Source organism: Agrilus planipennis, unplaced genomic scaffold (assembly GCF_000699045.2).
Source record: "Agrilus planipennis isolate EAB-ADULT unplaced genomic scaffold, Apla_2.0 scaffold284, whole genome shotgun sequence".
In the NCBI taxonomy this organism is placed as follows: domain Eukaryota; kingdom Metazoa; phylum Arthropoda; class Insecta; order Coleoptera; family Buprestidae; genus Agrilus; species Agrilus planipennis.
In genome coordinates, this window is record NW_020439022.1 from 201526 (window position 1) to 218115 (window position 16590).

Consider the following 16590-nt stretch of genomic DNA (forward strand, 5'->3'; position numbering starts at 1 on the left):
ATTTTCAAGAAGAATACACAGTCGGCTTCAGCAAGGTTACAACGCATAATGTTTAATCTTGCACCATACTCACCGAAACTAATATTTAAAAAAGGCACAGAAATACCGTTCACTGACTTTCTTAGTCGACAGACGCTAAAGAAGAAATAATCAATGCTACAAGAGAAGACACACATTTACTACTTAAGACAATAATTCAAGGATTTCCAGAAAATGACAATGAACTTCATACAGAACTACAACATTATTTCAACTATAAAGAAGAACTAAACTATCTCAAAGGAATCATTTTCAAAGGTGACAAAATTGTAGTACCAAAATCATTAGTACCTAAAATGTTAAAGAATATTTATCAAGAACATTTAGATATACAAAGCTGCTTAAGGAGAGCACGACAATTCCTTTATTGGAAAAGACAATATGATGATATCATAAAACTAGTCAGATGTTGCTCCTTCTGTGAACAAACCCAAAGAGACAATATCAAAGACACAGTGTAAGTGAAAAAGATTCCTACACGTTCATAGCAAATAGTTGCATTAGAATTATCCGAATTTAAAGGAAAAACATACCTAGTAATATGTGACAGTTACTCTGGATATCCAGATAACAGTTAAAAGGTCAGTCATCGTATGAAGTAATTGAACAACTTAGAAAATGGTTTTCCGTACATGGAGTGCCAGAAGAGCTTCAATGTGACAAAAGTACTCAATACCTGTCTAGAGATTTCAAAATTTTACAAATAGACTGCAGATTTAACCATGTCATATTCAGCCTAGATCACCATCAAGGCAACGGACTTGCTGAAAAAGTAGTTCAATCGGCAAAGGACATACTAAGAAAATGCAGCATTGACAAGTCAGACGTTCAACTCGCATTATTTCATTGGAGAAATATATCCACAAATGATTATTTAGCCAACGACTTTTCTGTAGAATTGATAGATCTCAAATACCTACAAGTGATAATAATTTAAAACCAAAAATAATCCAAGAAGTCACAGCTGAACTACACCGATTAAGAGAGAAATAAGCTAACTACAGCAATAGAAATTATACAAGACCAATCAAACTTGAAACTAATGATCAAGTCAGACACAAAGTTGATCATAGACACTGGGAAGGGGCAAGAGTGGTAGAAAGGCCTGAAAGTTTACCAAAATCAGTAAACGGAAACAGCAAACGGATCGAGGGCAAATCCGACGAATAAACTTCACTCATCTGCACAAGACACAAGCAGAAATAACCAGCAAGAGAGTGGAAGTACCAGAGCAGGTACCAGCACCAGCTCAATCATCACACATTCCTAAGCCACTCCTAATCACGTGCAAAACTCAAACCTGGCTCCGATAGAGACAGCACCACGATTATCAAGATTTGGCAGAATAATTAAACCAGTAAACAGACTTAATCTTTAATAATGCTTAATTCCATATTGGTAATAGATTGTACTGTGCAATACGAATCCTAGTTTACGTCTATTAGTTGGCATTACTATATAATAACCTGTATTAAGTTGTAATGCAAACGTTGGGGCAATATGTTAGTTCAGCATCACGCCTACAGTAACACATATATATTATATTACTTGTATATATATATCTCATTACGCCAAATAAATGTCGCTTACTTATTTTCGAATACGAAAGATTTTATTTTCTTAATACAAAACAATATCTTTTGATAATTTATTATATCTGTCAGTTCATGCATGTGATACACCGATCAATCAATCGACTAAGCTCACACCTTATGAACTAGTTTTTAGTATAAAACCACCAAATATGTTATTCAATCTGGAGATCTATAAGAAATTGAAACCGAATGAGATAAAAACCCTCATTTAAATGATATTCGCGAACAGGCCGTTAATAATCAAAATCAATCCAAACAAAAATTCAAAGAAAGGTATGACTTAAGAGCTAAGTCAATAAAAACTCTTAAAGTAGGTGATAAGGCACATTTAAAAAACAAATTAGGTTATACAACTATGAAGTTCGTATGAGATAGTAAAAGTTATTAATGAACGTAATTATCAGATTAAGACATCTAATAAGAGAGAAGCAGTACAAATAATTAATATCAAACAAATAATACCCTTAGACTCTCTTTTACAGGGTGGTGACCTGGATTTGGGCATTGGATCAACTGGCTAAATTTCAACACCTTCAGAATAACGTAAGGATTTATTTACAACATTTAGGCATATTGTTTAACGTACAAGATTATTGTAAGTTAATTTTAGTTAAAGAAGTTTCTCCTTGTTTCAAAACTTTTCTTGAAACTGAAAATTCAATATATAAACTGTTTATCATGGAAAAAAATTCATAGTAACCTAACGCACAGTTATGTACAATCATTCACCCTAAAAACCGATTTAAGATTATTACGAAAGGAATTACATGAAATCGAATCACTATTTCAAAAACCACGAATGAAGACAGCACAGTTTGGTTTATTTAATAACGGCCTTCATACTCTATTTGCAGTTATGTATGCAAATGATGACAAATTAATAATGTAATTAGAATTCTACAGGAAAGCAACAAGCGCATTCTCACTTTAAATGTAGAAACTACTAAAATACTTCTGTCCACAGTTCGAGATTTTAATCAAACATTAAATATCTGTGAAAGAAAAATTATTAAATCAAAATTTACAAGAAATTCAAAGTGCTCTTAACAATGAAATATCAAAAATTAATATAAATGAGTTAAACATAAAAATTCTTGATGGATTCTTAAATGAAATACGTCACGGTATAAACAAAATTAAGAATTATATTTTATATTCAAACCTTTCAATGTTATTATTTGACTTTCTTTTAGGAGAAAAAGTAATAGAAAAAATCAACGCTATAAATTTAAATAATTTTGGTCTAAAAACACCAGTCGCAACCACAAAAGGAAACTTCAAAGCTTATTTACTTCAAAAGTGAAATTCCAAAAACAGTATTTTATTTCGTTTACTATTTAAATTCCACTTGTAAATAATGATCGTTTCAATTTATACAAATTAATCCCGATACCTTTTAAGTCTAAGGTAGATGGACACTATTACATTATTTTACCAAATTACCAATTTATTGCATTGGACCAATTAAATGCTACATATACTGGGTTATATTGGATTGATAAATTTCTCTAAATCGATACTGAATTCTTTGGAAGGTCGTTGGAAAGCAAACCTGTATCCTATAGTTATAATTGTTATCTCGATTTAATGTTCCAGAAAAATGTAGCTGTCTCATGTCGCTCTTTGACCATTCCATTGACAGAGGAAACTCTCTAAGCAATGTATGGATTCTCATGTTAACTGCTCCATCAAGATTCACCTATAAATGTCAAGCACAAGATATTCATCTCTTGGAGATCCTTCCACTGGTGTTCTCAAATTATTATCAAGATGCAAAGGCTACCTAACCAACAACATTCTATCTTCATCTAAAAACCAGTCTAAGGTAATTAGTCTTACCCCTACTTATATACCCATTGGGGAAGATTGTTGCTTAGAAAGTGAAAGTGAAAGTCTGGCAGAGCAAATAAAATTACCAACAGTCAAACTGTCTTCACTCAGTCAGGACGAATTAAGATTAAATAAACACCGTCTTGAAAGATTCCATGAATAAATTATTAATGAGAAGATTCGTCCTTTCGTCGCACTTGGAGTGGTTCCTTGCAATTACAATTTTCATATCTTGCTGTCTGATTTACTGCTGCTGCCCTAATTGCTTCAGACTCTTCACAAACCAAGATAAAATAAAATTAACAAACCGCAAATTCTAGTGCGAAATCTACCATCATATAAAGACCGTGAGCCAAATATTACGACTCTTTATTCGAAATTCGCACCCGCTCTGCGCGTCCAAAAAGAATCTGATATAAATAAAATTCTAGAAAAGGAACCACTAAGTTCATCGCAAATACCGAGAAATGAAAATCCCTGAAATAGTACTGCGTTATTTAGAAAGCTTAGAACTAAATAATATTGTTACAAAACAATTCAAATTAATCTCGTCCTATATTTATATATATCATAATCTTTTAATGTATAGAAAATTCTAAGTTGGAAGGAATGTTATGTTAGCATCACTTTTACTTTCAGTTCATTATTGGTAATGATCCTTAATGAAATACATTTAGTATATAAGCTACTAAAAACAATAAATTAGTTTAGTTCTTAATTACTAGATCTACGTTTTAGGCCTATACCTATCATTTTTAATAAAATCTTTTCAAATGCTACTATTTTTGTGTAATATCTACTAGTTCGGTTGAGTGTTGCCGAAAAATTAGTTTGTAAATACGAAAACTTCTCTTAATTGTTCTATTATTGGAAAACTTCATAGTTTTACGTTGAAAGGAAACGTTCCTGGTGTAAAAGAAAAACACTCAGATAAACGTGCCTGGGACAACAACAACGTATTGTAAGCCCACCCTTCGAACCAGTCCTCAAAGTCGCGACGTAGGGAAACATATATGCTAGGCGAAACTTACGCATAAGGCATGAGAACGCCCCTAGTACTCACTCACCGACGTGTTACAGCATATACATGAAACAAACAAGCATCTTCGAAACGCAGTATGTCTTATTTATGCCTATAGGCCACCGAAGTCGTAGGTTATGAAGGCTCGTACTCGGTTACAATTAAATATAGATAAACACAAAATATAAAGGATTAATATTCTATGAATACGTTGTGTCAATGCGTTGCACTTATAATAACGCTGCAATTTGGGTTGATTTTAGTTTTGTTACCTAAGTTTTATAACAAGCGATTTACAGATTATAATTATTGATGTGCGAGAAACCTTGAAGGAATTCCGATTTCACACTAAATTCATGTAAAAATGCGGAATTTACGCAAGATGCCAAGATACCAGACTGGAAGTTGACTAAGGTAATCCTTAGTGAAAATTTTAAAAGTTTGAAATTGTTTTGCTTAAGCAGATTCATGTTATTATAAATAAATGTATAAATTTATTTTACTGTTGTTTTTTTCCTTTATTTGCCCTCTAACCTTAAACGGTGATAGAAATTATAACGCTAATAATATCTAAGTTCAAATTGAAACAATACACATTACTGTTTTTGGACAACTTAGAATTCCATTAGATATGTCTTATATTTTCAATACTTCGCGTAAGATGCGAAATACGAAATACATTTTGCTGGAAATGCGACACACTGGCTGTAGTGCAAAAAAATGATGACTTCATATGATAACATAGATATACTTAATGAAAAAGTTGTGGTCTTGTTTTACGGCAAACATTTAACAACCTTATACCTATAGCTTTGTACCGGGATTTCTAATGAAACTAATGTCTTCTGATTGTTCGCACAACTGGGATTAGAACTGGATGTATTGTACTTGAAATTTAGTTAATGTATGGTTCAATAAACCTTTACCTAATTACTTTGCAAAGCAACACAAAGACAACATATTTAAAGCGAAAATGAATGAAAATGTTATAGATACTTGAATAAACAATATTGAATTGTAAAAATGAATAGGTTTCTTATGCAGATAATGAACAATGGGAAAATTGCCGATTTGATTTTAATGTAAAGCGTTTGAAATTAATAAATACAATTGTATGTTAAAATTGTAGTGATAACTATAAAGAATAACATAACTGAATTTGATATAAAGTAAGGTAATTTAATTTTAACGTACAAACTGGATGTATTACAAAAATTAATAGATTTTCAAATATATTATACATTATTTACAATTTAACGTATTATGCATAACGTAATTTCAAAATACTTTTATACATTAATTTTAATGAAGATTTAAGTTACCTCTTGTGGTGTTGAAATATTTACAGTGAGTTAATTATATTGCGTATATCTTATTAGGTTCTCATTATTTTAAGTAAAGCTGATGATTCCCAACTTGACGATCTGCCAGGTCGTAATTTTTTCTTTCTCATGGAAATGCTGACTTATAATCACATCAATTGAAAGTACAAGAAAATTTGTAACCTAAATTCCTTCTATGAGGTTAATTTGCTTTTAAAGTGTCGGTTCATATTTATGAGAAATTAAGAACAAGTAAATATCCGAATTATCTTAATTCAATCCCATTATTTTGAAAAAAGTTTTGACATGAGTGTTTTCAAAAGGGCAATTAACTGATAACGTTTAATGAGATTTCGTTCTGGAGATCAAGATATCTTTAACGTTAATGCGTATTTAACAATGAAAAAAGCGAGAAATTTTGAAATTGGAAGTACCTTTGAAGTTAATTTACTATTAACCTTTTATGAGAAATTGGGAACAATCGAATGTTTACAATATTTTGATTGAGTCGCATTACTTCGAAAAAGATATTGGCATAAGTTGTATGTTTTCATAGGGGCAATCAACGATAAATTTAAATATGACCTTGACCTTGACTTAAAGGTACTACCGTAATTGTGTGGATGTTTCTAGATTTCAGTAACTCCCCAATACATGCGCGAGTGGTAATGTCTGCACTTTGCTAATACTGATTGTCAAACAAATTCGGCCATTTCGATTAGAAAAGTATGCTGGCTGCTGATTTTTTTAAGTGAGCCAGGCGGCATTGCTCTTTTATTAGGGTACTAATTCTTCTTTTATGGTTGTGGTCTCTTGATGTAATCGGTAGTTTCTTCCACATATAACAGAAACATGTGGGTGTGTATTTGATTGTATGATTTCATTATTGGCTGACTTTATTGCACGTTCGATTTTTGTCTCGGGTGCTAACTCTTCAGTTATTTCAATGTTTATCTGTACGAGTTGGTTTGGGATGCACTTTATGTCCTAATCTTTCGTTCTCCTAGTTGATGACCAAAACGTCCAAAAGAAGGTGAGTACCATTGTGTTTTGTTTTAGTTCTGAATTGTATCCTCTCTGTTGTGATATGCAGGTAATCAAAGAATTATTGCAGGTTTTGTCCATGTTGGAAACACATCGACAGTATGCGGAACCAACAAGCCGATTTAAACTGGGCGATTTTAACTACTAAATTTTCCTTTTATTCCCTAAAGAAATTGACATTGACGGGGCTCATTGGGTTGCTCATAGCTACTCCTTTGCGTTCTTCGAAGAAATTGCCTTTTCGTTGAAAATACAAAATTTGTAGATAATGTTTGAACAGCTTTGCGACGTCCGGAGTTCTAATAATTGATTTGTCGCTTCGTCGAGAGGAACCCTCGTAAATAGCGATATATCACACTGAAGCTTACTATTAGGTCGGCAAATCTAATTGACAGATTTTTCAGCTTATCGACACAATCACTGTGCTTTTATATTCAGATTGGTTTCTTCTCTAGTCTCGATGTTAGCAATAATGTCTTCAGTAATATACAATACAATATAGTTCCAAAAATGGGATTAATATACAAAGCAGGGGGATAAACAAAGAACGGGGAAATACACGTTTACAGGAAGAGGTAAGGATGGTAAATGGAAGGGGATGGGTAGAAATATTATATTTTCAAGTTGAAGCCTACGAATCACCTACATTTAGAAATTGTGTTAAAAATAGTAAGAAAGGGAAAGGGTTGTATATAAGGAAGTGCTCCGTTTGGCTATGGTAATAACAGCAAAGTTTAGTTAGAGAGTGGAGGAAAGATTTGAAGGGATTTGAGATTGAGAAGATATGATTCATAAAATGTGATTAATAAAATAAGAGAGAATACGAGTACCAAAGTGACTGGTAGAAGTGAAGCATGGTAGAACTAGGGTTTCTAGAAGAAAGGAAGGAAGAAAGAGTATTAACAGTAAATATTTGAGTAAAGAGACCAGATTGATAAAAGCAAAGAGCGGTAAGACTAGACAAAATTCCTACGGAGGCTTGGAGACATGCGATATGTATCGTATTGGAGAAATTATACGAAATTGCAGTAGGAATCTGAGAGAAATATGGGATACCTGAAGCATGGAAATGTGCGGCGTTTGATCCGGACAACGGGTACCTTTAAAAATTACAGGGGTATTGCAATTATGGGTATGGGAGATAAAATATACATAAAAATAAAAAGAAATATGCTAGCGGAGCAAATTATTAAAAAAAAGCTACTAAGCGAAACGCAATTTAGTTCCAAAAAAGGGAAAGGAAGGGGAAGGGTTGATAACGCGATTTGTATGATAAAAAATCATATGTAACTACTGTTGGAAGAAATAGACTATATTTAGGTTTGTAGATTTAAAAATGACCTACGCTAAGGTTGAAAGAAGATGGTGAGGGACGAGTTGCATATTACCAACTCAGTAGCTAAAGGGAGAGTAATTATTGGAAGGAAGGAAGTAGGTTAGATGCTTTGTTAACATGATTGAGTTAGTTGTTCAGCGTGATGGTGAAGAGTACAAAGTTTTATGGAATGGAAGTAAGGGGATGAGAAGAAAGAAACGAGGTTGAGGTTTTACATAAAATGTAGGTATTACAATTACCTAAAAATACGCCATATTATGTAATACGAATGGAGACTAAATGTGGGATGATGTCGGGAAAAGCGATAAAAAGGATAATAATATATGAGGAATGGTTGGAAAGGCTAGAAGAAAGGAATATCAGTTTTTATAATATAGTATACGTCCGGTTGTATGCCAGTGTACAAAGTGATCTTAAGAATTGATTTATTTATTAACTGTAGTTCTTAGGCTTTCACGGCCGGCGTATATCGATGCGGTGTTTTCTTCCGGGCTTTTTCGGCCGTGGTCCGTGGAATTTTACTTTTCCATACGTTTCGTCGTTTTTTGTTTGACGGCATCTTCAGTGGTGACTGGGTAGGTACTGAGCCGTAACTGATGCAGTTTTAGAAAGGGGTTACTCTTCTTATACCGGAGTCGTTACGATAAGTGGTTTTATGATTCACTGTGTCCATGTTGTTTTTATGTTGATTCTGTCCTTCGGATGGAAGCACATTGTTTATTTTTTGGTGTCGGTTTCAATGCTTTGCTGATATGTAAGCCATCATCTCTGTTTATGTTATAAGGATGTTCTTCAATTTCCAGAGCTTCACTTCTAGCCAGATTGTATAATCCCGACGTTCTAACTAGGACAGTTGTATCTTTGAACTGTTTGGTGTGGCGTGTTGAGGTATAGCTGATTTCTCTAGTTGAAGTAATCTGATGGCTCTTTCATGTTCTCTTCTCCTTGTAGTCTTTACCACATTTACATGGTATACGGTAAATTCCTGGTGGATCTAGAGGGTGGGTAGAAATGTTGTTTTTATTCCCCCTTTTCCAAGAATCTTAGCTATTCTGTCCGTGATATTCTGAGGAAGACAAGTTGCGATTTTTTCCTTATCAGTCGTTATGTTATTCTCGTTGTGGTGGCTTTTAGGATGTATTGCTTTCTGGATTTCACTGTAGCTGTAGCTGTTTGCTTGTAGAGCTATCTGTAGGTGGTCTAATTCCACATGTAGATGTTCCCTGTCCGCGATAAGTTTAGCCTTGTTAGCCAGTGTTTCGATAACTGTCCTTTTTTGGGCTGATGGTGGTTGGGAGCAGCGCTCAGGTATCTATCTCTAGATAGACACCGTGAGCAAGTTGGCCTGTAGTAGTTCTCTTCACAATGAAGTCTAGGAACGCAATCCTTCCATCTCTCTTCTGTTCCTTTGTGAAGCGCATGTTTTAATGCTGCCTGTTCAGGTGATCTAAAAATTTGTTCAGCTTATCCTCTCCATGTGGCCAGACGACGAAAGTATCATCCATATATCGATACCAATGTCTCTAAAGCAGTCGTCTCAAACTCAAACTCCATGTACAAATTTGCGATTTGTGGACTAAGTGGGCTACCCATTGCTACCCCGTCGATTTGTTTGTAGAAATTTTGGTTCCATAGGAAGTAGCTGGACGTCAGGCACTGTTCGAATAGTGCGACTTCTTCATCCGGAAAACGCGTTCGTAGTAGTTCCAATGTATCCTTTAGTAGTACCTCCGTGAATAACGATTCTACATCGAAGCTGACTAGGATGTCAGAATCTTTCAATCTGATGTTGTTCAGTTTCTCGATGAAATGTTTTGAATTTCGAATATGTTCGGAGATTCCCACGTGCGGAGCCAACAAGGTGGTCAAATGTTTAGCCAAGTTGTATGTTGGTGAACCAATGGTACTCACTATTGGTCGTAGTGGTAATTCTGCTTTATGTATTTTTGACAATCCATATAGTCTTGGAGGGCGACTGTGGGAGGGTTGTAGCCGTTTAATGGTTTTCTCGTCCCAATTTGTTTTTTTCAATAATTTGATGATTTCAATTACTGTTGTTGGATTTCGCGGCAATACCTCGTACGTGTCTGGTGTTAACAAACTCCTCAGCTTATCCTCATATTCCGTTGAATCCAAGATAATTGTCGAGTTTCCTTTGTCAGCTAGAACTATTGTTATCTCTTTCATTGGTCGTAATTCCCGAAGTACTGCACGTTCTTCTTTTTGGAATTTTAGCTTTCCTTAGTATTCTACAGACGTCTTGTCGTACTTCCTCAACTTCAGGCTAATTTAGTTGCCGAAGCGATCCCTCCACGTTTTCGGAGTAATCGTAAAATTTGTTCTTTTGGCTAGAACCGACATGTCTGCTTAACTGAGAGTTACTTTGCTGCGATTTTTAACGATTTATGTGACGTCCAAGCATTAGATATTCTCTCGGAGCTTTTTTCCTTTTAATTTCCGTATCTAGCGGTCCCTTGCGTTGGTGTATTCCCTTTCTGCTGATTGTATCGCCATCGAATCGATTTTCCCCCACAACTTGTTATCCAGAATAGATCCAAGATACAGGTGTAATTCGTATAGCTTCCGTGAATTTAAATCAAATTCCCTTCGTGTGTTGTGTATTTGTTCTCATAATAAGAAAGACTAGTGAGTAGCTTGCTTTTCTTTCTCTATGAAACTGCATCAGTTACGACTCAGGACCTGCCCAGTCACCACTGAAGATGCCGTCAGCAAGGAACGGCGAAACGTTTGGAATTATTTATTTATTTTTTTATTTATTTATTAAGCTCTCGAAGCAAAAAAGGAAAAGCTGGAGATTTCCATGGAACGTGAAAATTCTCCTCAAGTCATATATCATTGGATGAAGTGAGAAGAAGAAATTCAACGTCATCGACGAGTTTTATCACTTTTCAAGTTTGCATCGATTGAGAATAACTAACAAATCATACATTATTGAAAAGTTCGCGAAGAAAGAAAGCAGATTATGCTCATCGAAGAACTTTCACAGAATTTTTTAGAAGAAATCGAAATACTTCATGCTATTTACAGTACCAAAGCAAAAATAGAGTAACAAATGAAGCAAAAATAGTCGCAGGTAATCTCAATGCCAAGCATTCTCCTGGGGCTGCCAACAAACTAACAAAAAAGGCATTTCCCTTCTTGCCAAAGTTATCGTCCTCAACCTTGCCGTTGAAGCACTCACAGATTCTACGTACCTCCCCGCCCCCAATTTCAAATCAATTTCCTGACATTCTTGAAATCTTCGTCTTAAAGAATGTCACTCTTTCTGTCGATGCCACCGTTTCGACGCTCTAAGCCCCGACCACCTTCCAGCACTAATAGAAGTCGGCCGCGCAACCCTCAACTCCCCAAACCTGACAACTTCCCTAGACTCCACTACATTTTCCAAACATCCTCCCTTAAGTACATTTCAATTCATACAATAGCGGAAGTCGACAAAACTGTCAATTTCCTTTCACACGAGACCTCCCGCCCCTCCTCCTACACAAAGAAACACCATCCGCAGATGTTCTTGCCATTATCAAGAGGAAAAACAGAACCCTCCGTCTATCGCAAAAACACCGTGATCCCGCACACCGAGCCAAGGTAAACACCCTCCAACGAGAACTTAAAACTCGTCTAACCGAATTTCGTAGCGCCACCTTCAACGATTATATCGCTCAGGCGGGAACACATCCCAAAACACTCTCTTTAAAACAGAACTCCACACCTCCCGCGACTAAAACAAAAAGGCTGCGTATTCACTCTAGATGAGGAAAAACCTGCAATCTTCGCAGACTACCCCTGTCTCCAGTACTCCTCACCTCCCAGCCCTCTTAACTATGCCGACTTTCACGAGCGAACCAACGTCGTCTCCCAAAACATCGTCTCAACTCTTTTCGACTTTAAACACACATTCTCCCGTGAAATCTTCATCACCATCCGATCTCTGAAAAGAAGAAAATCCCAAGCGCGGACGGAATTCGCAACGGTGTCCTAAAAGTTCTGCCATCAATACATATAACCGCACTTTGTAACAGCACAAACGCTTTCGTGCGGCTCCGCCATTTTCCTCCGGTCTGGAAAGAAGCCACCGTCATCTGTCTCCCCAAGAATGGAAAGCCCCTCAGCTCTCCCTTAAACTACAGGTCCATTAGCTTGCTCAGTTAGTTGAATCCATCCTTTTTGGACAAGCTTCGCCACCACGTGGAGCGAAACAACCAACTCCCCGACTTTCAACACGGTCTCCGCACACAGCACGGCACTAGCCATTAACTTCTCCGTGTTTCCGAACACATCTCTGACGACCTAAATAAGCGCCGTCACTCCTCCATGTTTCTGCTTGACATCTAGCAAGCCTTCGACCACACTAGTCGCCCTCACTTCCTAATCGGGGTTATCCGTTCCTTCCTCTCCGACAAAACCCTGCGTTTCTGCATTGGCTCTTCTTTACTCCCAAGCAAAACCGTCACGACTAGTGTTCCCTAAGGCTCCAAGCTGTTACCTCCTCTGTTCAATCTTTTTTGCGCAGACATGCCGTCGTCACAGCTCTCTACACCGATGACATCGCCCTCATAAACTCCCCTCAAACCATTCTCCAGTACTCTAGAAAAGTTTATTCATTCAGCCCCTGTTACTGAATTGGTACTCAAGATGGAAAGTCTCCATTAACGAGACCAAGTCGGAAGCAATTTTCTCCTCCCGTAGGATGCGAAAATTTCCTGCCATTACCGTTAATAACCACCGCATCAAATGGAGCAACTTCGGTACTTACCTCGGCGTCGTCTTCGGCAGGACACTGATATGACGAAAGCACATCCTTATCGTGTCAAGGCCCTAGCCGCCATTATTTCCCAAAGCAATTGCATCTTCCGTCAAACAAAAATCCGTGCTTTCAACGTAATTATCAGAAGCATTTGCTCCTGCGTCATCCTCATTTGGGGCTGTGTCGATTCCCACCGCCTACAAATTGTTCAAGGCACTTACATGCGGATTCTTCGTTCCGCACTCAACTATCCCTGGTTTATCAGAAACATCCAATTTCTGAAAGAAACTTGTCTACCTTCACTCCCCGAGGCTGCACTTAGATTTGCGGCTAATCTTCGGGTCTCAGTGTCAGGTCACCCAAACCCATCGATCTCGACACTTGCCAACTTCGCCGCTAAACTAAACTACTGTTTCATAATGTCCTGCTACCTTCTACTTTGAGCTGATTCCCTTCTGCTTATTCCTAGTTTCACTTTTTTAGCGTGAGTCTCCACCCAACTCATCAGTTCCCAATGCTTCCTTCCTGCGCCCATTCTGGTTCCCGCTCCCAACCTCTTCCCTTTAAACCTTTTCTGGGATGTATAACCGGGTTGGTCTCCATACTCAAGGAGGGGTTTTGGTCGGTAGGCGCTTCGGTGAATCCGACACTACCCCCATTCAAAGGGTGTCTTTTGAAAATTTCCCCTCAAGGAAAAACTAAACAAAAAAAAAATCGGACGAGTGTATTCGTTGGAGATACATTGCAAAGGACACTACGCCGCCTAGCACACCTTGTAATATTTACTGCAGTTGTCGACGAAACATCTGGTGAATCACAACGGATCATGGCCGATCAGTTCGGAAAATATATATACGTGGATTAACCGTAGTAATTTGTTAGGCAATTTTGCTTGCCGTTATTTAAATGCTTTAGTAAAGTTATTAAGCGTTAGTATACTATAATGGTGCGGTGAGTTTCCCACTCGCACTTCTCTGAAACTTTTGATTACTATGCGTGACGTAATTTGTAGAGGGTAGCATACTAATTCACCTTGACAATTACAAATTATGACAATACTTGGTTTCTAATTTTGGATGTCCCGTTGGTTTAACAGTAATAGATACTAAAATGACCGTAAGCTAGTAGTAATAAACGGTGATATTAGATTTGCATACATGGAATTGATTTAAAAGCTACAAAAGTATGCACCTTATCTAACAAAAGTGAATATTTTGATTTTCTACCTACTTCTGTTCTGGTGCTTCCATTGCGCTTCTCAAACATAGCTTTGTCAATGACAAGAGCAGTTTCAATGTATTTGGTGGCTTCTCGGACATCTCTTTTGAACCTTCCGTAGAGTGAAGTTGGAAAAAAGCCTGCATGCGCGTTAAGCCTCCATGCCATATTTCCTGAATTGGCGCATCCTTTGCTTACATTTGTTCTAGCTTCGAATATCAGGTGTGGATGTTTCTGCTGAAAAAGAGGAAGCTGTGCAGTCGTTTGCAGTTCTCAAAAATAATTTTTTGTACATCATTTCGAATCTAATCAGCATTGAAACAAGTATTTGCTTAGTTGGTATTATGAATGTAAACTATTTATCTTAAGGCGAAGTATGCATCAAGTTACTGTCTGAAGGCTGAAAGTAAATTGTCAAAAAGCTGATTGGCTGTCTAAATTGTATATGTTTTTAAGATGTATAAAGCATAATTTGTTAAAGAGGCAGAAGACATGCTATCAACATTCATATTCTATATGGCTGTTACCTTCCCGTTGAAATTAAAGTAGTACATTTTTGTCTTATTGTTTATAAAAAAAAGAAAAAAATACTACTACTTCAATGCATTAGGGAATTAACTTTTTTGAACTAAATTTACCCACTACACATAACCTCAAATTAATAAGGAAAAATTATTCAATTTCTAGCGAGGGAGTAACAGCAGCAACAATTGTTGCTGATTAATTTGAGGTTATCTGTAGTGAGTAAAGCTTAGATCATATAATGTACTGGACACGCTGTTCGTTTCGAATGTGGAAGCTAACATGCGCCGCCACGAATGACGTTAGTGAAGGGCAAAATATAATTATGCTGTATACTCGTATTTCTTATATGCGAGTATATTTAATTATATTAAGTGATCTACATAGATGATTGGCTTGAGGAGTTTCATAGGATATCAAGACTACAGTAGGTGTGTGTAAGAAGAAACAAATTGAATGTTTAAATAAAACACCAACACCAAATACAATGAAAAGCAACTCGACAACTTTTGCAACTCATTAGTTACACTTGTGTATTATTGAAAATGATCAAATAGGTCGAAACAATTAGTGGTTTTTTTATTCCTGTCTTTTATTTATATACAGGATGTGTTTCGCCATGCACCGACGTCATAAACGGTAATGCATGTTGACTTCAATTCTTTTGTATTAAAGAAGAGAGTAACAGCGTTTCCAGTATATTATATGATCGAAGGGGTAAAGTTAATTCAAAATAATTAATTCATTACTCCATTGAATTTAGTACTACAAAAATTAGAAGTGTGACATTAGAATACGAATTATACAAAAATTTAAAGCAGTTAACTGTCTTCTTTAATACTAGATGAATGCAATCGATATTGTTTGAAAAGTTGTTTCACATCAAGGTAACAATTTTTTTATAAAATTCAGAGTAGTTTATTGAAAATGCTGCAGAATACTGACCGAAAGGTCGCCTCCATGGAAAGGGTGTATGACAAATGTTTCATTCCCAACGTGAATAATTCCGCTCACCCCATTACAAGTTTGGAAAGCTGCTGTTGCTCCAGGATAGTCCTGAACCGTACCGTGATAGTAACAGTGTTCAATTTCCTGAAAACATCATAAAAAAAATGTTATAACTCTTGTATTGCATCAAATTTTAAGATAATTATTGTTAAGGTATGTTTACAAATTAAGTATTCCTAACAAATACATTAGATTCCTTAAATGTACGTAAATGTGTTACAAACCGAATTATACAGGGTGTTTCTAAAACAACTAACAACCTTGCAGGAGGTAATAGAACACTATAAAACAAGAAAACTAAATCAATGTTTCGCAAACAGGAAGTACACCGTTTTTGAGTATAAGGTATTTGAAAGTACAGGTAAAAGTCAGGGCGGTCCTGGTAGGATTATGTAGGAAAATGCGACAATTCAATGCCGCATTCAATCAGCTGGTAATTAGTAGCATTCGTGTTGCATTTCTTTTGTATTTTAGACTCATGCACTGCATGTTATTTGTTAGATTATATTGAGTGTAATTGACGATGTTGATGTTACAATTATAGTTTGTTCTTTTAACGTTGTAGTTGTAGTTATTTCAGTAGGTCAATGTACCACTGTCATAGCTTTGTGTAGAGCAGTAATTGTTACAACAGCATGTGACGGTGTACCAAACGCCACAGAAGAAGGCAAATGATTTCCACGATCGTGTGATTATCTCTGCAAAAGAAAATGTTTTCACGCAGGTCAGAAATAATTTTGATAGACGTCTCAAGCCTGTCTTCTAGTCCGATGTTGGAATTTCGAACAATTTTTCAAGATTCAAGATTTCAAGGCAAATCTGCGTCATTATTTTGTATATTCTTTATTATTTCCATCTTTCCATTATAGGAATCGTTTACTACTAGTGTA

At 36.2% G+C, this 16590-nt stretch overlaps 1 protein-coding gene across 1 annotated transcript in view; it reads right to left on the reverse strand.

Annotated features, from left to right (window-relative positions):
* The window catches only part of LOC108741980 (disintegrin and metalloproteinase domain-containing protein 11), a 248754-nt gene that overhangs the window by 150858 nt on the left and 81306 nt on the right, over positions 1-16590 (reverse strand). The window contains exons 5-6 of the mRNA XM_025976347.1: positions 15638-15784; positions 14183-14407 (exon numbers count right to left, since the gene is read on the reverse strand). Of these exons, the coding sequence (XP_025832132.1) occupies positions 14183-14407; positions 15638-15784 (372 nt within the window). The remainder of the gene's footprint in view (positions 1-14182; positions 14408-15637; positions 15785-16590) is intronic.